Consider the following 22418-nt stretch of genomic DNA (forward strand, 5'->3'; position numbering starts at 1 on the left):
CCTCAGAGAAATTCCGTGAAGAATCGTCCATTCCAGAATCTGCTGAGCCTCTCGCGACAAGGGAAGTGACCTGGTCCCTCCCTCCTTGTTCACATAATGCATAGCCGTGGTGTTGTCTGTCCTGACTAGCACCTGTGAACCTTGGAGACGCGGAAGAAAGGCCTGAAGGGCCAGCCTGATCGCTCTCAGCTCCAACAGGTTGATGTGTAGCTTTTGGTCGCTTGGAGACCAATGGCCGCTGACCTGCAGGTCCTGCATCACGGCTCCCCATCCCTCCAATGACGCATCCGTCGTCAGTATGTGAGGCGATGGAACGCTTGCGAAGGATAGACCTCGGCATAAGTTTTGTCGATTCGACCACCAACGCACTGCCTCCTTCATTTCTCGAGTGACCAGTACTTTGTCGTCGAACGATCCGTGCACTTGTTGCCACTGGAGGTCCAGTTGCTCCTGCAGGGGGCGCATCCGGAGCCTGCAGTGCGGGATCAGGGGGATACAGGAGGACATTACCCCCAACAGCGACTTGTAGCTGCGTACAGAAAGACACTTTTTTCTTTGAAGGTTTCCTGCTAATCTTTGCCGTTTCTGAAGCCTCTCCTGGGTCGGAAATGCCTTTGAAAGCTGCGAATCCAATATCGCTCCTAGGAATCGCGCCGTCCGTGACGGCAGCAGCGTGGATTTCTCCCTGTTCAAGGTGAGACCCAGATTGTGGAACAGAGTGGTGCAAGCCTGCACCGCGTCCTGCGCTAATTTTCTGGTCGGGGCCTTCAGTAACCAATCGTCCAGGTAAGGGAAGACCTGGAAGTGGTTTTTCCTCAGAAATGCTGCGACAGGTGCCAGCACCTTCGTAAAAATCCTTGGAGCAGAGCGAAGGCCGAATGGCAAGACTCTGAACTGAAAATGGCTCTTGGCTACTGTGAAGCGTAGGAACCTTCTGTGCGCTGGGTTAATTGGGACATGGAAGTACGCATCCTCCAGATCGAGTGTGGCCATATAATCCCCCGGGTTGATCATCTTCAAAACATCCTGCAGGGATACCATCCTGAAGGATAGGGAGATGAGATAGGCATTTAGCTCCCTGAGGTCCAGGATGGGACGCCATTTCTCCTGCCTTTTTCTCACCAGGAAGAACCTGGAGTAGAAACCCTGGCCCCGTTGATTGGAGGGGACCGGTTCTATCGCTCCTTTGCGGAGCATCTGTTGTATCTTTAGCCGTAGGAGATAGAGATGTCGTGATGGTATGGCTGATGGGGGTCTGGGTGGAGGGACTTCCGTAAACTCTAAAGTATGTCCTCGTCTGATGATATTGAGAACCCAACGGTCCGATGTAGTTTGGGACCAATTCAGAAGGAATTTTGACACCCTGCCTCCAACTGATGACTTCCTGGAGGAGGGAGCAGTAGGCAGAGCCAGGAGGTCGCTATTGACGTTTAGACGAGTCCCGTCCACGGGCCGCTTGCTTGCCCTTATTGTAAGGCCGCGAATAACCAGAGGACTGGCCCTGTCTCTGCTGGTAGGACTGGCGGTTTGGCTGGTAACTTGAGCTGGTCGAAGAATAGCGCTGTTGTTGATATGCGCCCCTGTAAGTGCCACCTCTGCCTCTCGTGCCCCTAAAAGGAGTTTTGCGGTACTGGAGCGTTCCCAACGATCTAGCTGTTTCTGTGTCCTTCTTGATCTCCTGAAGTGTGTCGTCGATTAATTTGCCGAAGAGTGCCTCGCCGTCAAAAGGTAGATCAAGGACCTTATTCTGGATTTCTGGCATAAACCAAGTCGCTTTCAGCCACCCCTGGCGTCTTAACACTGCCGCTCCTGCCAAAGCTCTAAAGGACGTAGTGGCAATGTCCATGGCACAGTCTATGATCTCCATTGAGACCGCTTCACCTTCTTGCAAGGTCTTCTTGGCTTCCAATCCTGCTTCTGGAGGAAGTTGATCCAAATAGGGAGCTATATCGCACCATAACTGGCGATCATATCGTCCCAATATTGCCAAAGCATTGGCCGCGCGAACCAGAAGGCTAGCAATGGATGAAAATCTCTTGCCTGTGCTATCCAACCGACGTCCATCCTTATCGGGAGGGGCCGTCAAGCGCACAGAAGGGTTCCGTGATTTCCTTTGTGCTGCCTGTGAGATTACAGAGTCCGGCCTGGGATGACCTGTCAGGGCAGCTGGTCCATCCTCCGGCGCTTTATACTTTTTGTCAAGGCGCGGTAGCACAGGGACTACCGTCGCTGGGTTTTTCATGGTCTTTAAACCCTCCTCCCATAGATGTTCCACAATTGGAATGGATCTCGTAGACTTACGGTGTGTGTCTTTAAAGTCGTACAAGAAACAGTCTGTGGTTTGCGCAGGCAAAACCAACTTAAATCGGCCTGCTGCACGTTCCATCAGTTGGTGAAAACTACCAATGTCAGCAGGAGGAGAATCACCCAGGTCCTGGTGTGGCGAAGCTTGATCCGGGTTGATGTAATCATTGTATTCATCTCCATCCTGATCCCAGTCCGGATGATTATCGGATGACATCCGTTTCACGATCATGATCCCCATCCGGATCATCTGCTGGTTCAGACGGAGCCTGAGGCACTGGCCGCTGTGGTTGAGGAGGAGACTGTACTGGGTGTACAGGTGGGACAACTGAAGAGTGGTCTTTAACTGGTGTTGACGGAGTAGATTTTCTCGGCGCTGGGCGCTCGGCCTTGGATTTATAGTCTTGCAACATCTGGTGCAGGTCATGTAGGAAGGACGTCGGAACTGAAACCATGTACTGTGATTCATATTCCCTTGGGTTGTCAGTTTGTGGGTAGTAACTCCCACCTTGTTCATATGCCTCCTCTGAGTCAGTCTCTTGACTTTTAATGAGAAGCTGAGATGGGCTATTCGCATAATCAAAGCCATCTTGACCGTCTCCTTCAGAGTCCTCCTGGTCTAGCAACATTGTGGGAGGCAATGAGGTCACTCTCCTTGGGGATGTCATTTCAGGCGTGATCCTCGTAAGAGAAATCGTCACCCTTCTCTCTGTAGACAGTATTGTAGGTTGTTCCGTCGATGCCGGTGAAACCCTCGTCAACGAGATAGGAATGGTAGAAGTCGTCGACGCCACCGACGACGAGCCCGCCGTCGATGTCGAAATTGTTGTCGTCGTCGACGACATGACCGTCGTCGACACCGTCGTCGGCGTTGTCGTCGTCGGCACTGCTGTCGTCGACACCGCCGTCGACGACGATGGTTTCTTCGTCGACTATGTCTTCGTCGACGATGTCGTCGGCATACTGCCCGTCGACGCCGTAGTCGTCGAGCTCTTCGACGACGACGGAGCTTTAGCCGTCGACGCTCCCGTCGACGAGCCCGTCGAGGGAACCAATTGGATCTTGGGCTTCATTTTCGTCGTCAACGGAGCCACCGTCGACGAAGTCTTCGTCGTAGAGGACTTGTAACTCCTCTCAGAAGAGTGTGATGAGGGTCTCTTGAAGGCTGGGTCTGTCTTCTCACCCTTAGGAGGCGAAACCAGTTCTGCCTTGCCCGACCCACTGTGGTGGGGGGAACCTCCTGAACCCCGGCCATCAGACTCCTTGGGGGTCGTCTTTGAAGCCTTAGAGAGGCGCCCAGTAGAGGAAGATGGGGAACTCTACCCCTTTTCACTGACCTTCTAGAAGAAGCGCAGGACACCGATTCTTCCTCATCACTGGAAACTCCATGTTTCCTCTCCTTCTGCCTCTGCAACCATGTCAGAAGCCTTCCAGCACGATCTCTCAAGGTCTTGGTGGAGAGAGTGCGGCAAATTCGACAGTCCTCTGCCTTGTGATCAGGATACAGGCAGTAAATGCAATCCTTGTGTTTGTCTTCCACAAACAGCCTTTTCTTCCCACAGGTGGAACAGGGTTTAAAAAGGGCTTTTTTCTTCTCAACTTCAGCCATTTTGATGAAGAAAGAGTTTTCCTGAAGAATCTGAAGAAAAGTCTGAAGAAATATCTGTAGAAATGAGTTTTAAAGAGTAGAAATAGAGCAGAGCTCAATGGAGACTCCCTAGCACAACGTGCGGTAGAAAATCTAAGGCTCTGAGGTTCCTTCAGGAAGGTTCTAAGGGTGAGGCTCTTCTGATTGGCTGACGCCTTAAGTTTGGTCTCTTTTACAAAAAGAGGCTGATATGTTACAAAAGGGAATGAGGCCTAGGCCTTTCCTTTCTCTTTTGTACCTACTACTATGATATTTTTTATTACCGAGACTCCCAGACCGACGACGGGGAATGATACAAAGCATGGGAATCTATGAAAGTTCCAATACTAAGGCAAGTTACCAATATGGTACGCGTTATCATGGAACAGCCATTGGGTCTTGGTTCCGCAAGCTGCAACCGGGCTTGGCTCGTGCCAGAGCCCAATTCACACGATCCCACGCACTCTGCCTTCAGGATTGTCAAGGCCTGCCATAGGAGTGGCTGATAGGGATTCGGGTGTCCATTTGAGGGTTAGATATAGGTATACTATATCTAAAGCAAAGGGCGAGTACGCCACGTTGCCCCAGCTGTCGTGCAGCCACTTGTGTCAGATTTAGATTGCCACCCAGGGGTGGCATAATACATGCTTCAGCCCCTGGTAGGCCCTGGGTACACCTATGCCCTGAGTTACAGGGTCTGATAAGGTGGCCCAGTACCAATTGGAAATGTACCTAAGGTACATGGAATCCATTTTAGAGAGAGAGCAGTAGGCCTGGGGTCCTGATTGGCAGGGCCCCAGGTCAACTAAGTCGGAAAACCAGCAAAACACCAGGCAAAAAAGTTGGGGGCAACCATAGTCAGGTATCCACCTTCCTACACTCATAATACTCTTCTTCCTCATCATCCTCTTTGTATTCCACATGAAGCTGAGAGGGGCTGTGTGCAGGGCTGAACAGCCCATCATCCTCGGACTGATCCAAAAAATGGCTAGGAGGCAAGGGAGAAATGTATGAAGGGTTGTGGTAGTAGCCCCTCATAGATGGGATCATAGACGATTATTCAGATGATAACATAGGAGTTATCCAGTATTATGGGTGTCTTTCATAGATTCACATGCCTGAATCATTCCCCGTCGTCGAGACGGGAGTCTCCGGTACATAGAAAAGTAATGTCCTATAGACAGACAGAGAATAGTAGGCCTAAAGGCCTCACCTTCGTAACATATCCATGTCCTTTTGTAAAAAGAACCAAACTCTAGATAAGAGCCAATCAGCTATCACCACCCTCTAGAACCTTCCTGGCAGGAGCCTCAGTCCCTCAGATTTTCTACCGCACGTTGTGCTAAGGGAGTCTCCTCTGAGCTCTGCTCAGATTCTGGGTTTTTTCACTTCATTAAATTACTTTGTTGTCAAGGAGTCGCACTTTCTCAAGTACGTTTTTTGAGAGGTCGTGAAGGGCGACTTTTAATATGGTGTCAAACACTAAGACCAGAAAGGAGGTTTTTTATTTTCTCCAGTGAAAGTGATGAGGCGATTACCTCAACATCTAGGAGATCTCAAAAGAGAAGAAAATCTCCTCAAACTCATTCCTCAGGGGAACGTCCTGAGAAGGCCCTCAAAAAGACCACTCATGGGTCTTCTGGGCGCAGTTCTTCAAAATCTCCTCACTCTGTGGAAAAGGAGAGTAAAGGACTTGCATTTGGAGAAAAATCATGTAAAAAAGACGGCCTTGGAGCCGTTAAAAACACCTCCTCTGGGCATAGGACCGTTCAGGAAGGCGTCTTCTATACCTCCTGAGGTAAAGACTAAGAAGCCAACATCGTCAAAAGGATCGTCGACGACTGCGTCGACGACGACGGCCTCGTCTATGATAGCTCGTATACGACGGCCTGTCTACGGCGTCAACGAAGGCCTCGTCTACGATGGCCTCGTCTTCGAGGGCTCGTCTACGCCGTCATCGTCATCGACGGCCTTGTCTGACTGCTCTTCTACGACGGCCTGTCTACGGTGTCAACGATGGCCTAGTCTACCATGGCCTCGTCTACCATGGCCTCGTCTACCATGGCCTCGTCTACCATGGCCTCGTCTACCATGGCCTCGGCTACCATGGCCTCGGCTACCATGGCCTCGGCTACCATGGCCTCGGCTACCATGGCCTCGGCTACCATGGCCTCGGCTACCATGGCCTCGGCTACCATGGCCTCGGCTACCATGGCCTCTTCTACCATGGCTCATCTACGATGGCTCGACTACGACTGCGTCGTCGACAATGGCCTCTTCTACGACGGATCGTCAATGGCGTCGCCTACGACGGCCTCGTCTATGACTGCTCGTCTACAACGGCATAGTCTATGACGGCGATCTCGTCGACGGGCTCGTCGACGAGGGAAATTCCGACAATTCTGGAATCTCTTATAATGTGGTATGCTCAATGTTTTAAGATCTCAATGGTCTCTCAAGAACAGGTCTGCTTCTTGTATGACTTCAAAGAACCTCTCAAGAAGGCAGTAAGGTCAATACCGATTATCGATTACCTATAGTCAGAAGGGGTAAAGGTCATGCAGAACCCCTCCTCTGTATCACCAGTGATCCCTCAGTTGGATAAGAAGTATAGGGCGCCAGATACAGCACCAGCGTGTTTAACAGGAATCCCAAGCCGGACTCCGTGGTGGCACAGGCGGCCCAGAAGACCTCCAGGAATCCTTCGGCCCCTTTGTCGCTTCCTCCTCATAAGGAGGGAAGAAGAGTGGACAAAATTGGGAACAGGTTTTCCTCAATGTCGGCAATGACGGTAAAGGCCGCGAACGCCCTAGCGCTCTTGGGACGCTATAATAGACAATTGTGGGCACACATAGCCTCATACCTGTGGGAATTGCCAGATTCATCCAAAGAGGAAGTAAAGAGGATTCTGCTAGATGGTGAAGAATCGGCGTCAGAAACTATAGACTGCGCGATGGTTATCGCTATGACAGGGTTCCGCCAGTTAGCTGGAGCAGCAGTCTTGCGGCTCCAAGGATGGCTAAAGGCAACCTCTTTCCGCCCTGAGGTGCAAACAAAGATTTTTGACATGCCATATGAAAGCCAGTTACTATTTGGCACAAAAAGTTGACGAAGCAAACACTGCGATAGCTTTGGGCACTCTTAAGTATAAGAACCAGTCCTTTAGTAGAAATAGAGGAAGAGGATGTAGGAGATGGGGGTCTGCAATCCTATGGTCACCCCCGATTTCTGCTTTTTGCTTCACTGGTTTAAAATAGACACATATACTCCTATAAGTCACTCCTATGGCAGGCCTTATCAATCCTGGAGGCAGAGTGCTTGGAATTATGTGAGATGGTGCTCTAGCATTAGCTGAGCCTGTCAGCAGCTTTCGGAACCAAGTCCTTTAGCTGTTTCCATGAGAACGCTATACCATATACTCTTAAGTGCATTATAATCCTCGCGGTTATTGCTAACTTTGGCATAGCATTATCAAAACATGTCGAGTAAGGTGTCATACGAATTGGAATACTACCCCCTCGCCAAGTCTGGCGACGGGGGTAGCATTCCACCCTTTTAGAGGGACACGACAGGTATGTAACTGTGAAACCCGGTTAAAGTTAACCCAGGTCTCAGCATCACAAAATGGATGCTGCCACCACAGACACAAGTCTGACCTCCTGCTGCTGGGAGTCTTTCCACCGAGGGAGGCTTAGACAAAGGGTTTCCTGCCTTGGGAGGTGCTAGCACCACCCCAGACAGGATTTTGTGTATTGGGTAGGACAGGCCTGAAAGCAATGAGACATGCCTGGAGCACACAAGGTGTCCCTGTGCATACACCGGTTCAAACCAGTTGCTGGGGCATTCCAGCCCCAGCTCTGACGCGAAACCGGACAAAGCATAGGGGATGTAACCACCCCCCTTCCTGGTCCCACCCATAGGAGGGACCTAGTCGCAGTACAGCCCCCTTTAGGAGAATAAAGGTAGGAGCTGGTCCCATTCCAAATTAGATTAATCCTGACTTGAAACTCTACAAGAAGAAACTCTGGACTTCAACGTTCTGCTCCACAGAAGACTGAAGAAATCTCCCTTGTGGGCAAGGCGTGTCCACCCTGCACCAGCAGGCACCATCAAGCGTCCAGCGGCTTCACTTTGTCGTCTTCCCTCGAGGATCCAGACTTCAGAGCTCGACGAGACCCGGATTCCCAGACCTCTCCGACCTCAACTCACATCTGCAGCACAGCTGAGATCCGTGGGTGCGACGAGACACGTGGGACCGGCCATCTTGGAAGAAACTGCACTTAGCTTCCAGCACGACTTCGAGGTAACCTCGACAAAGTGCTTTGGGGACTGCGAATCCCCAGCCCCGAGCAGCTCCTGCACCGAAGACCAGCCCTCCAGCATCCACGAGATCTGCGTGGGGCCCTTCTGCCTGTTTGCTGCTCGACGTGTTGTCTGGTCACTTGCCGGCTGGCTAGTGGCCTCCTAGACGACGATCCTTGAAAACTACACCGCTGGTCTGGTTGCTCCAGACTGGCCCTTGCTTCCTTCCAAAAGAGAATTACCGCGGACCCTCCTGGTCCGCACCAGACGCCTTTTCCACTCACCGCGTGAGTTGCCTTTGCCAAGGCCTGTTGACGCCGAATCCGGAACCAACACCACCGACATCGAGAGCCTGCGTGGGACAGCTCGGGCCTCCATCCTGGTCGTCGAAGACACCTCCTGGTCCACGTGGCTGCAGAGTCAAGCGTCCACTCTTCACCTGATCGCGACGACAGCATCTGGTTCCTTCCTGATTCCACTCCAGTCACTGGCTAGTGACTTTGAACATTGTCCTCTCTGCTTTCAGGTCTTCAGCATCACCAATCCACCTTGGGATCGCACCGGACATATTCCTCCTGGTCGCATCTTTTCTTTCAGGCTCCATAGACTTCAACGCAGAAACAAGACACGACTTCGCACCTATGCACCCGCAGCCCATGGGTGAGGTAACGAGCATGTCGGTGCTCAAGGGTAGATTAACTCTCCTAGTGTCCAGTTCCACAGTCGTTTTAGTCCTAACTAGTCAGGATTGTCCGTACTCACCTTTTTTCTTGAACTGTACTGTCCTTAGACGTTGTTACGCATCTTGCGTGTGAGTTCACACTCTGCACACGCGTTCCATGGTCCTCCTATTACTTACCTAAAGTTAGGGTAGTGTAGTCCCTGCGATCCTACAGTCTCTGGACAGCTCCATTCCTTTAATCGACTTCCTTATACCACTTGTTTAGTATATGGTCTGTTGCGCCCCTAGGGCAACATTGTAATTCGTGCAACTTAAACGTATTTTTCCTAAGAAATTGTCATGTGCTTAGCCCTCTGATCTCATAAAGAGTTCAGAGGTGTTTGTTATTAATAAATATATTGTTTATTTCCATAACCACCTGTGTGGTGTTCTTTCACTTGATATTAAAGGGGTTATATGTGGTAAAACAGCTGGCTTCACATGTCAAAAGAGTTTAGTCTAAGACTGCTTTGTCCATGCTACCATTAGGATAGCTGGTCTATAAGGTTGACTTACAACCAATCACCATAAGGGTTGTTTGGACTAATACAAGGTGATCACTAGAATTAGTGAGCATCATATATCAGGCCAACTTCTCACAGAGGACAGTCTTCCTACAGAGGAAATTATCAATACAAGTCTTCCTGCTCTTCAGGCCAGAGTAGACCGCAATACCAACAGCGCCAACAACAGCAAAACACGCAATCCTGTTTTGGGAAGTCGTCCTTTCAAGGTAAAGGACAGCGGAAATAACAAAAATCTACTGCTGCTTCTACGAGAGATCACGATTATGCTGCAATAAGGAGCAATAGAGAGAGTACCTCCATCTCAAAAGGGAAAAGAGTTTTATTCCCGCTTCTTTTTGATCCAAAAAAAAAAAAAAAAAAAGACAAGCAGTGGAAACCAATCGCTAACCTTAGGGCCCTCAATACATTCCTAAGAAGCAGTCGTTTCGCGTGGTAACGATCCAGGAGGTCTTGCAAATACTGTAAGAGCAGGATTTTAGAGCGTCCCTAGACCTACAGGACGCTTACTTCAATATCCCAATTCACAGGAACAACAAAAAGGTACTTGCGATTTGCAGTAGCGGGCAGACACTTGCAATTTTGCGTTCTGCCCTTCGGGCTCAAGTCTGCACCGCGCATATTCACGAAATGTCGTACCCCGAGGGCGGCATATCTCAGACAGTGCCATCACCAAGTCTTTCCGTATCTGAATGACTGGCTGGTCAAGGCTCCATCCTTAGAAGACGCGTCCAGGTCTTCCAACGCCTGTTTAAAGCTTTTCGATTGCTTGAGTCTCACCCTCAATTCGGAAGAATCGGTCCTACAACCTTCTCAGTGCATCAGTTTCCTAGATACAACCCTGGACACACGGTCATCAAAAGCTTTCCCATCCAGAGAGTGGATGAACAAGCTCCTTGCACTAGCTGCTATAGTAGCCTCGAAGAAAGTCTTGACAGTCGGCCTCTTCAAATCCCTCCTAGGGATGATGTCATCGGGTATCCTCCTGATTCCTCACTGTCGACTACGAATGAGACCTACAAGAGGCGCTCTTGAAGCAGTGGGTCTAATGCGCAGGTTCATTCGACGACCACATAAAAGTGAATCCTCAGATGGTCGGACCCTGCAATGGTGGATGTCATCTCAAAACCTGTCCCAAGGCTGGTCATTCCTGCTTCCGGCTGCTCCTCATGTTGTCACAACAGGCGCCTCCTTGGAAGGCTGGGGAGCTTTTCTGCAAGAGCTACAGATAAGCGGGAAGTGGTCTCCTATGGAGAAGAAACTACATTTCAATCTTCTCGAACCGCGGGCAGTGTTCCTGGCCCTTCAAGCTTTCCTGCCAAGAATCAAACATTCCCTGGTGCTCGTCCTGACAGACAACACCACGACTATGCACTACCTCAACAAACAGGGAGGGACACACTCGCTGACGCTCTCTCGCGAGTCGCAAAAAACTCTGGAATTGACTCATACTCCACAATGTAACCCTAAGGGCGGAATATGTCCCAGACATGGGCAATGTGCTCGCCGACGCGTTTGGCAGGCAGAAAACATTGTCACACTAGTGGGAGCTAGATCAACAAATTATCGACCAGATCTTCTCCAGATGGGGCACGCCGTAAATCGATCTATTTGCGACGAGAATGAACGCCAAATGCCCACAGTTCGCAAGTTGGCATCCCCAGTCAGGGTCTCTAGCGAATAAATTTTCAATCGCATGGCGCAACGTCTTTGCGTACGCCTTTCCGCCATTCCGGATGCTTCCTAAAGTCCTCAGGAGGGTTTAGGTGGAGCCTTGTACTCTAATTTTAATAGCCCCAACTTGGCCGGGGCAACATTGGTTCACAGAGCTCCACCGTCTATCCCTGGAGCCGCCGATCCACCTGCGGCAGTATCCATCTCTGCTCACAATGAACAACAATCAAGTTCAACATCCAGATCTGAAGTCTCTCAGGTTAGCTGTCGGGCTCCGGAGTTCCTAGAGGTCCACAATCTGAATATTCCACAAGACTGTAGAGACATTCTTGCCAGAGCAAGGGTGGATAGCACGACCAAAACGTATTCCCTGAAATGGAAGCGCTTTTGTGTTTGGTGTGCAGATCAAGACATTCAGCCTTTCTCCTCCTCACCGGAGGAAATCTTACCTTATCTATTACATCTGACACAGTCGGGCCTAGCCCACTCCTCCATTAAAGTACACTTAGCAGCAATATTTCGTTATAAAAGAACTTCAACGAGTCAATCTCTCTGGTCAAGCAGGTTGATTAAGCAATTTCTAAAAGGATTATGCAGATCTTTCCTGCCAGTAAGGATGTTGCCACCTACCTGGCATCTCAATGTGGTTCTTAACCAGCTCATGAAGCATCCGTTCGAACCAGTACACAGAGCTGACCTAAAGTATGTCTTGTGGAAAACAGCACTCCTCCTGGCGCTTTTATCTGCAAGGAGGGTCAGTGAGCTACAGGCGTTTTCAATCCAGGATCCTTTTCTACAGTTTAAAAACAATAGAGTAATCCTGAAAACCAATCCTAGGTTTATCCCAAAAGTCCCGTCGGACTTCCACCTAAATGAACCTGTGGTTCTGTGTTCCTTCTTTCCAAACCCAAGCACGGCAGCTGAGAGATCGCTGCATTCTTTGGATCTCAAACGATGCTTGAAGTTTTACAATGACAAAACTAAAACATTCAGGAAATCTAACCAGCTATTCGTAGCTTACAGCAGGCCTAGGACAGGTCCACCACTTACCAAGCAGAGCATCTCCAGATGGATTTCTGCACCCATTGCATTCCAAAGTGTGAGCGCACTCCACGAGAGCTATGTCCACTTCAATGGCTCTCTTTGCAGGGGCGCCAGTCATTAACATTTGCAGGGCGGCAACATGGAAGTTGCCGCATACCTGCTCTAGGCACTACTGCCTGGATACAGAGCTGATGAATGATGCAGCAGTGGGACAAACAGTGTTACGCCATCTATTTCAGTAAGGTGAGCCTTCCTCCATCCCTCCATCCTACTCTGATATGCACATTTCTTTACTAATCCTTATTGTGGATGTCTAATGATGATTCATGCTCACATGATGTGTATTATCTAAGGACTTGTATATGCTGTTCCATCAGAAATGTGCACTCTGCATGGCTTGCCACTCTGATTCAGGCATGTGAATCTATGAAAGACACCGATAATACTGGATAAGAAATGCGTTACTTACCTGTAACTGCAGTTATCCAGTATTGGTGTCTTTCATATATTCACATGCAACCCTTCCGCCTTCCCTAGAATGACTTTCCTAACTCTCTCAGTGTCACGCCTACTTTGCTTATTGCGTACGAAAATCTGAAGGACGGGGAGGAGCCAAGATGGCGATCGAGATGGTCGCATAGCCACTCAGCTCCGTGAGCCTTTTCGCCCCGCACATATATCCTGGCACTTATCCTGAGCCGCAACGGCAAATCTGAACATGCAATGGAAAACTTTCACTAACCGTTTGCTCCTGAGGCTTCTGTATGCGAAAATCCCGTGGTATTGTCCCCGATTGTTCTGCGGCCTTCGTAGAGCTGGGACCGGGGTGTCGAGTGAGCAGGGCAGCCGGCCTCAAATGCGACAACAGCGGCCACTGGTGGTCACGAGGAGTCGGCCGGAGAACACCGGCGGTCCGATGGGCCGATGGCGACGATGATGACCCAGTCCATCTGACGGAGTGCCTCGTGGGGTGTGCGGTGAAGCAGGATCGAGGGGAGTGCCCGATATTTGGAGGCCCCCTTTCCAGAATTGTGTCCGGACATAACGAATGGTCCTGCCTGAAATCGGCGGGCGTCTCCCAGGGAGCGGCGGAGATTTTGTTTAGCCCTTTGGTGGCCCCTCCCTGGGACGCCTGCCTTGACTCCTTGGGACTCTGCGCTAGTTCCTGCTGCGCCTTGATGTGGGGCCTAATCCCTTGGTGCGGTGGAAAAGGGCTAGGCCGTGTTAACTAAGATGGCGGCGGGCACCCCCCTACGCAGGCCACCTCCGGACAGAGAAGCCGCTGTACGGGAGGATCCCGGGGCCTGTTGGCACGAGAAAGGACCCACGTCCAAGGATATATTGGCTGCATTAACAACTCTGCATTCGACCCTGATCTGTAATGCCTGGGATCTGGGAAGAAGGATGGCCGCCATTGTTGTCCCATCGTCCCGTGCGGACATGGTTCGATCTCCGCGACGAGTCCGTCTCCGCGTCAGTGATGAGTGTTGCGGCTCTGCCTATGTTCATAGAGACGCTGGGAGACCCGATCCGGGACCTCGCTCGACCAGATTGTTGTACAAGTGGGCGACTCGTCGGGGCACGTATCTCATCAGCTGCTGAAGAAACAACACAGATTTATGGTTCGTGCCGCCCCGGCGAGGTTTCAGTGCTTGACGGATGGTATGACTTTCTTTCCATGGCTGGTGAGACTATGTTCGGGCTGGAGGCTGTTTCCGGATTTGATACTGCCGAGGGCGGGCTTCCGCTTTACTTTTTCGGCTGGGTTATGGTGGCTGAAGTCCCATGGAGTAACAATACTGCCCGGTCCGCCCAGATTATTAGACCTCTCTATGTAGCTTTGTCCGTTGCTTGATGGATGGACATAAGTTGGTATAACTGCCCGAAGAGGCCAGGGGTGAGACTGCCTAGAACTCAGTGGACTGATTGTTGGCTGATGGTGATTTGGGGGACACTCGATTGGGATGTCATTGATGGTGCTATTGGTGTTTAATGTTTTCCATGACTACACTGATTCCGATTTAGGATGTTTATTCTGTGCAGTGGTGGGGGCGGGGCCGGGTGGCCAGATTGATGGCCCTCCTCCATACTCTTCTATTTTTCTTCTTTTATTCCTTTCTCTTTCCCTCTTTTCTACATTTCGGGTTTTCTCTTTTAGGGCGACAGGCACGCTGCTGGGGGGGGGGATAGGCCATAGCCTTCTGCAGGGGTGCAGGGTGGGGGTATGGGGGTTGGGGTTTGTTGATTTGTCCTTTCTTTGTTTCTATGGCCCTTTGTATTTCTTTCCTTTTGGTGTCGTCAAGCTTCGTGTCTCCTACAGTATGTTTGGTGTCGAGGGGTGGGATGCAGCTTTGCCGCGGCAAGTGTTTGTTCGTACGTTTATCCTGAATCGTATGCCTTACCCCAGTATCTCGAATGTATTTGTATTTCGCGCGGATCTTTGCTTCCGGCTTGCTATTGTAGGACCATGTATGATTGTACGGCACTGATTTTTGAGTCTCTCTTTATTGGAAAATGAACCTTCTTTAATCCTGTCTTTCGACCGCTCTGCTTGAAATACAAGTTATAAACTGGACACTTCTACGTCCCCAGCTTGGCTGCTGTATCTCCTTATATCAGGGGTCATTTAAAGTGTGGGGCGCGACCCCCAGGGGGGCCGTGGAGTGATTTAATGGGAGTCGCGCATTCCCGGTCACACTTCTGCCCATGGACAACAAGGGATTCAGCCCCCCTCCTCCCCCGTAGTGTGTCTCAGCTCGAGCTGCTGTGGGCTCCGCTGGGCTGTGTCTGCAGTCTTATCTCCAGCACAGCCTGGCACGCCAGAGTTTTTCACAGGTCGTTAAAGACCATTTATATATTTACATATGTGCTGTAAAAGTGTAGGCACTGCCCGCTGAGCTATCTTTTGACTCGTGGGCATTCTGAAATGCGGCTTTAGAGCCCCACATTCCCAAAGTTCATTAATGGAAAACCTGAACTGCATACCGGCAAAAAAAAAAAACACAACCAAGTTGAAGATCTTTTTTCCTCTCGAAGATGCATGATTAGAATGCAAGACATTACACCACTTAATGTATAATATTTACGTTATAATTACCAGGCAGAGACTAAGGGTTTATGCCACAATGGATGAAGTTTGCGCCTTATGTCCGTCTTACCTCCTCTCTCTCCCCTTCAGCCTCGCCCCTGCGCTGCCCCTCCAAGGCTCTCTCTAATCTCCGTACACTCTCCCTTCCTCCTGCCCCAGCTCTTTCTCTGCTCTCTGAAAAATACTTCTCTCTTGCTCCTTTCCCTGCTCTCCCTTCTCCTCTCTCGAACTCCCTCCGTCGTTCTCTCATCTCCTTGTCCCTCCTTTTTCTCTTCCATCTCTCACCATCTGCGTGCCACCTCTCGCTTTTTCCTTGCACCCCCTTCCACCCTCCTGCCTCAAAGAGAGGGGGCGAGGATTGGGAGCTGGTGTGGGGGGATTACCAGCAATGAATAATCGGGCCCCTCTCCTCTGCTAATTACCCCCTGCCTGTCTTCTTCTCCCAGGGGCTGCCTCCCTCCAGCCGCCTACCCTCACTTCCCACTCCCTGAGAAGCCCATTCAGTCAGCATTAACATGATAATAAAGTAGGGGGTCCTTCAACTCCCCATCAACTGCCTCTGATGACCTCCCTAACCGCCTCAGCCCCACTGTAAGCCACAGTTTGGCTCAGAGGGAGTGAAACCTGTAAGAATACTTTGGGACAACGTGTGACCCGATTACATAAAGAATGTTGCACGCTCTTCTACAGTACAGTGTGAATGCTGCAACAGGCTCATAAGTCTGCAGCTCTGTCACAAGTGGGTGTTTCACTCCGCGTAAAAACACTCCTTTTGTGGGCCTCGGAAGGATGATAAGCCGAGCTGGAGATGAGCAGGTCTCTGCTTAGGCTGCATGCGTGAGCACCACGGCACTGGGAATAGGTAGCGCTTTTTGCGCATTGAATAGCTAGCGCTTTTAGTGCATTGAATAGCAGGTGTTTTGTTATGCATTACCCCCCCCCCCGCTCGGAGCTCCTTTAACTCAGAGTGAAACGGAAATTCCACACTTGCGGAATGCCACTTCACAGATTATCCTTAGGGAGGTGTTCCACAAGGGAGAGATGCATTCTAGTGCCTAGAGCTGTGGGCTGTGGTACTAAGAAACCAATTTCGAGTCTTGCCTTGGGCTGGCCAACATCCAGTGATTATGAGCAAATCACTTATCCTGTATAGGTTAAAACAAGCATTGGCATAGTCAATAGTTCTCGCTTTTGGGACCTTATAAGTATTTAGTTATGCAGCACAATATCCTTGGTGCAATAACATCAACTGTTGCATGGCTAAAAACGTATAAGGTCCCAAAGGCGAGACCTATTGGCTATGCAAATGCTCGTTTTTCTAGTTCCAGTACCCCCTGAGCCCCAACTCTGCCTATTCCTTACATTTTAATTTTACATTTACTGCAGTAGCGTGAGAATGCATTACATGAAAAGAAATATAAAGTAGGGATGCCAGAAGAAAAATACCAGCCATTTGATGTTTAAAGAGCCTGCAAAGGCCTCCTCTTGACACTAAATAGGATTGTAAATAAAATCCACTGATCACCATGCACTCATATCATTCACCCTCTCACCCTGCACTCACAGTGATCGCTCTGCACTCACAATGCACTTGCGTTTTTCACCCTGTACCTCAGCCTTACTGATCTGCACTCACCCTGCACTCATGTCACACCTCATTCACCTGCCCTCTCACTGCTCAATTTGCAACTCGCTCAAACAAGCCCATCACTAACCATGCATTCATTCGTCCCACTCTGCACTTACATCCGCACCCAAATTCATATGTTCCCCTCACTCACCATGCAGTCACTCCTCTTTCCCTACTCTCACACTGTTGCATCGCTCACCGCGCACTCACATGGTCATTCTTGTTATCCACAGAGCGCAGAGGGTTAATGTGCCTGCTACAAAGAACATATACTAAGCAGATCACAGAACTGAGTGTGAGTAAACTAGGAGTAGCACTATAAAAAAAAAGTTTGTCAGAAAGGTGCTACAGAGAGATGAGGTGCATTGTTGGTGAGGGGTAGTGAGGGAATTTATGGAGAAGGAGGAAACGGGGGAGGGGGCACCAAAAAAGACTTGCGCTGTGTGTGATCAGTGCTAGGGCCAGCCCTGCCTGGGAGTGTAGGCCCCCGCGAAGTTTAGGTCTAGTGGCTTCCCTGCTTCTGCCTTTTACTATTATTATTTACATTTGTAGTGTGCTACTGTTACCAAAAGGTGTCCTGGGGCTAATAGCCATCTTCTGCCTGAAGGCAAATGAGAACCATACAGAAGGGGAAGGAGAACCAGCCAAATGGGGTGACCTACAGAGCATAGAGCCAGATTTTTATATCTTCCTAAAGGATAACGGATTCTTGGTGGAGCGAAGCAAAGGAGGGTGCACGTTCCATAACTGTGTAGCCTGCACCAAAACAGCAAGACAGACAATTTGTGCCTTCCTGAATTAGGGAACAATAAGCAGAGTGGCACAGGCCAAGAGGAGCATACAGGTCTAACCCGTGTGCTCAGTGAGGAGAGATGATAGGATGAGAAAGGACAGCAAGGGAGTGAGAGAATTTATTTGAAGAGGTCAGGGATGAGGAGAAATGTGAAGTGCCGAAGGGAAGTGCGGACACGCAAGTAGTGAGTGTGATGGAAAGTTGAGGGCACAGAGGAGGGCTACTGTCAGACTGTGAGAGAAGATAGCTGAGAGATGATCTAAAAAGTAATTTGATGCAACATGGGCCAGGGACAGCAGCGATAGGGGAAGAGAGTGAGTACTGGGGTGGGTGCTGAGCAGTGATTAATTTGTAATAAAACATGTGACAGGGACCTCACCAGTAGGCCACTGCAACTTTAACCACCCACCCATTGCCTTGTCTGTGCGGCCAATGACAATACCTATGCAACTTCCAGCCATAACACTGTGCAAGTGTGACTATTTCAAGCCCCCACAGCTATAAGAATGGCATGGATGTCAGGAGTTTATCATTTTTAATGTATATTGAATTAATAAACAGCTGTTCTGCTCATCTCTAAATTACACAGACAGAGCCACAATGTGGCAGACGGTTATAGTGCCAGTGTGCACAAGTAGGTGCCAGTGCGGAGCACCGGAAACCACCTGCTCAAATTAAGCACTGGTGCTGAGGTAACAAGGGAGAGGGACATTGGCTCAAGAAGGTGTGAAAAACAAAGGAGAGATGTGAAAGACAAATGGGGGGACTGGAGAGGTGTAAGAAACAAATAGACAACAATTTGAATGGAGAGACTTGAGGTGAATGAGAAGTGCAGATGGGCACGGGAAGTGACGGGGCCAGAGGGACCATGAGATAAATGCGAGAAACTGTTAGAAACGAGGGCAGTGAAAAGACAGAATGGCAAGAGGTGATTAAGGGTGAAATGAGAAGTTGAACGGGGAGAGTTAAGAAGTTGTAAAAAGGGGTGAAAGAAAATGGCCTGCAAAGTGAGAGAAGGATCCGGGATTGGGAGAGGAAAGGAGAGAGGGATGGAAGGGAGGCATGAGAGGAAAGCCGCATGAGTAAATTGCTTAACTCTGCACAAGACAGCCAGGGTTTTAAGGGACCCCTTCTGCGCTCGGCCAGGGCCAGGTGAGCTTCTTATGTGGCAGCACGTATTCCTGCGGATTGGAAGGCCCATCACAAAGGTTGACTAGACATCTTTCTGATGTTAATTGCTGTTTTTTGGTTATAAACTGGTACTGATGGGGTGAAATCTTTCCTCAGTTTTACAGAGTGCAGAAAATGTCAAAATAACGAAGTAATTCTATCATAAAATAACGCAGCATCACATAACATTATTAAAATGTTCTTCCCACACAATTTAGTCAAGCCTGTCGTATAATTTGGTCCTCACCTGCCTCAGAATTCCAGGAGCCCTGCCTACAGGTTTAGAAATGTTTGTCAGGAGGGGGGTCCTTACAACTGAAAATGTTGACAGGGGGGTCTCGGCACCCAAAAGTTTGAAGACCTCTGCCTTATATTGATTTGCTGTATTCATGATTTGATTAGCGGCCGGCTGGGATGGTTGTAGGCCCGTGCTTGTATTTACTTGAAGTATCAATAAAGGTTTCAACAAAAAAAAAAAAAAGAAAATCTGAGGGACTGAGGCTCCTGCCAGGAAGGTTCTAGAGGGAGGTGATAGCTGATTGGCTCTTATCTAGAGTTTGGTCCTTTTTACAAAAGGACATGGATATGTTACTACGGTGAGGCCTTTAGGCCTACTATTCTCTATGTCTGTCTATAGGACATTACTTTTCTATGTACCGGAGACTCCGTATCGACGACGGGGAATGATTCAGGCATGTGAATCTATGAAAGACACCAATACTGGTAACTGCAGTTACAGGTAAGTAACGCATTTCTTACCTGTAACAAAGTGGGACTTTTCCAGCATGATCGTCGACAAGATGACCATGGACGGAGACATAGCGACAGATGAAGCTGCGGTTGAAGTGGCGGTCGACAGAGGAAGCGTTGACGAGAGTGGGACCGTCGTCAACGGTGGGGGCATCGACGGGAGAGAGGCCAATGGTGCCGTCGACAAGAGGGACATGGAGGGAGGAGAAACTGTAACCGTCAGTGGTATGGTCAACAGTGTCGTCGTCAGAGGCGAGTTGATCTTCGTCGAAGGAACAATCCTTACCAGTTGTTCTGTCAACTGAGATAGCGTAGACGAACTCTGAGGTGGCTTCGTCGTCGACGGAGTCTTTTTTTACGACAACGAAGGTCTGACAGACTCAATGAGTCCTGGGCTGTTTCAATGACATTTTAGGTGGCATTTTTGATTTTTCCACAGATTTTTCTTCAGAGGAGAAAGTAAGCTGCTCTTTTTTAAAGGCAGAGTGGCTAGCCTCATGGTGAGACTTTATAGATGTCTTGCCAGCTCTTTCAGGTGGATCTTCAGATCTATCCCTCTTCTTGGATGCAGGCAGGCTATCACTATCATCATCTTCAGACAACACCTCAGATCTCACTTTCAATTTCTCCAGCCAGATCAGTAATCTACTCTCTCTATCTTTTAAGGTCTTTGAAGAAAAAGTTCTACATATTCTACAGTCTTTGACCTTATGTGAAGGATACAGACAATATATACACTCCTTGTGAGGATCTTCGAAATGTAACCTCTTTTTCCCACCGGAACCAAAAGGCAAGAACAATCCTTTCTTTGTAGAATCAGACATCCTGTACTCACAGTATTCAGCAACATTTTGCTAAAAACTGAGCAGAGCTCAGGGAGACTCCTGATCACACGACGTGTGGTAGAAAATCTGAGGGACTTGCCTCCCTGTGGAGTGTTCTAGAGGGTGCTGGAGCCTGATTGCCTGTGTTCCAGATTTGGTTCTTTTTTACAAAAATAAGAGGAAGGCTAGTGTAGTGACTTTACTGTCCATTACAGCCTATTGTATGAAATTTTATTACTGTTATGTATATATTTTATTTATATCGTGAGACTCCCACCTCGACGGCGGGGATGATTCAAGCGTTTGAATCTGTGGAAGATATCAATACTGGATAAACCTAATTAAGTAAAGTATACCAGAAAGTATGTGGGCCACCAATAAACAATTTAATGTAATCTTGGATGAGCCAAGCTTACCATTGGTGAGTGCCTTCAACTGTTCCTGTAAGGTAATGGAAGCATTGTAAGTTCGGAAGACTTTAGCGGTCAATCCATCCATTAAGTCCTGAAGATGTTTGTTAACACTTGTTGTCTGGAAAGAGAAAAAAGATGTAATGTAAGCCATATTTGATCACAGAGAAACAAAAAGTACTCCTTTCGATATCGGTTTTTCTCGAATAGTTGATCACAGCCTTTAGAAATAAAATATTACTAATAGGAACATCTGTTTGGAGATTCACAAGCTACAAAATAAGCAGTTTATTCCTAGCACCTTACTAGATACATATGAATAGTCATTTGTACTTGGAATGTTATTGACACAGGACATTCAATCTTTGCCATACATCATATTCTTCATCTCCATCACAATTAGAACAGAACAGTTGGATCATTTATGTTGTAAGCATGCAATCGGTTATGTGCAGGTTGCAGAGTTGCTTTTTTAGTTTTGCACTGTTTGGTGTGAGTGACGTAGGAAGAGATTTGTATTTCATGAAAATGGGTGAATGCATCGAAGACCTATCAGTTCTTCAATTAGGGTTTGGGAGTGCAGAGTAGTGTCAATTATTTATTTGCTTGGCCAGAATGTTGGTGGATGTCATATGATGCAATGTTTTGCGCCTAAAGGTGTGTACGTTTATGTTTGTTATAACTGCATGTTAGGTACTAGTGCATGGCAGCTCTGTTAATTTGGCAGAGTACAGACAACTAAACAGCTTTGGCGTATTATGGTGACAATATGCTGTATAACATGCGTAGAAGTATAATTATTTGTAGGAAAAACCATGCACACTATGGTATGACTTTAATATTGTGCAGAGCAGTTGTGCATCAATGTGCATGACCTCCTGAAGGTGAATAGTCAGCCAGGATAAAAGCAGAATAAGCATGCCATATTAACACATTTAAGGCAGTTTTTATACTCATGACAACCCGGACAGAATAGCACATGCAATTCATAAATCGGGATTTAGAGATGGCATGAAAGAAAAGGGCAAATTACAAATGCAGTTTTCTCAACAAACTGTTTGAACAAGTCTCCAAAACATTTTTATCTTCCCAGAAAAAGAGGTCTCGATTTCCCACACAGTGTAGAAATAACAAGCAAATAAAGAAGACGCATTATTAGCTTTCAAAGCGGCACTTCCAGAAGCAAAATCTCTTTACAAAGGCGATCCAGAGGCTTAGAACGTCTGATGGGACGGGGCAGGAACAGTTTGTCTTTAATGGTGACGAAGTAAGTTGTATCATAACATTCTGAAAACTGACGTGTACACACGTCTTACTTATCAGGAGTTAGTTTATACTTTTGCATGGCACTACTAGCCAGAGCTGGTGGTGTAACCTTTTTGCAATCTGAAGTTTTGGGTTCCTCTGAGTGGGTACAGATTGACAAAGTGCCAGGCGTCTTTCTCCTAGCTGAGACCACCAAAAGTTCTGCTGAAGGATGACCTTTGTAGGTTTGGAAATGAATTACAGAAGACAGATGTAGTCCAGCCACTAAGGTTCTGTAGATGTATCAGAATT

General features: G+C 48.6%; 1 protein-coding gene across 2 annotated transcripts in view; it reads right to left on the reverse strand.

Moving 5' to 3' along the window:
• Positions 1 to 22418, reverse strand: part of TOP1MT (DNA topoisomerase I mitochondrial) — a 1598136-nt gene that overhangs the window by 527152 nt on the left and 1048566 nt on the right. For both annotated transcript variants that reach the window (XM_086966300.1, XM_086966301.1), the window contains one exon: positions 20868 to 20982. In XM_086966300.1, the coding sequence (XP_086822426.1) occupies positions 20868 to 20982 (115 nt within the window). The remainder of the gene's footprint in view (positions 1 to 20867; positions 20983 to 22418) is intronic.

The sequence above is a fragment of the Lissotriton vulgaris genome, chromosome 4_1 (genome assembly GCF_964263255.1).
Source record: "Lissotriton vulgaris chromosome 4_1, aLisVul1.2, whole genome shotgun sequence".
Lineage (NCBI taxonomy): Eukaryota > Metazoa > Chordata > Amphibia > Caudata > Salamandridae > Lissotriton > Lissotriton vulgaris.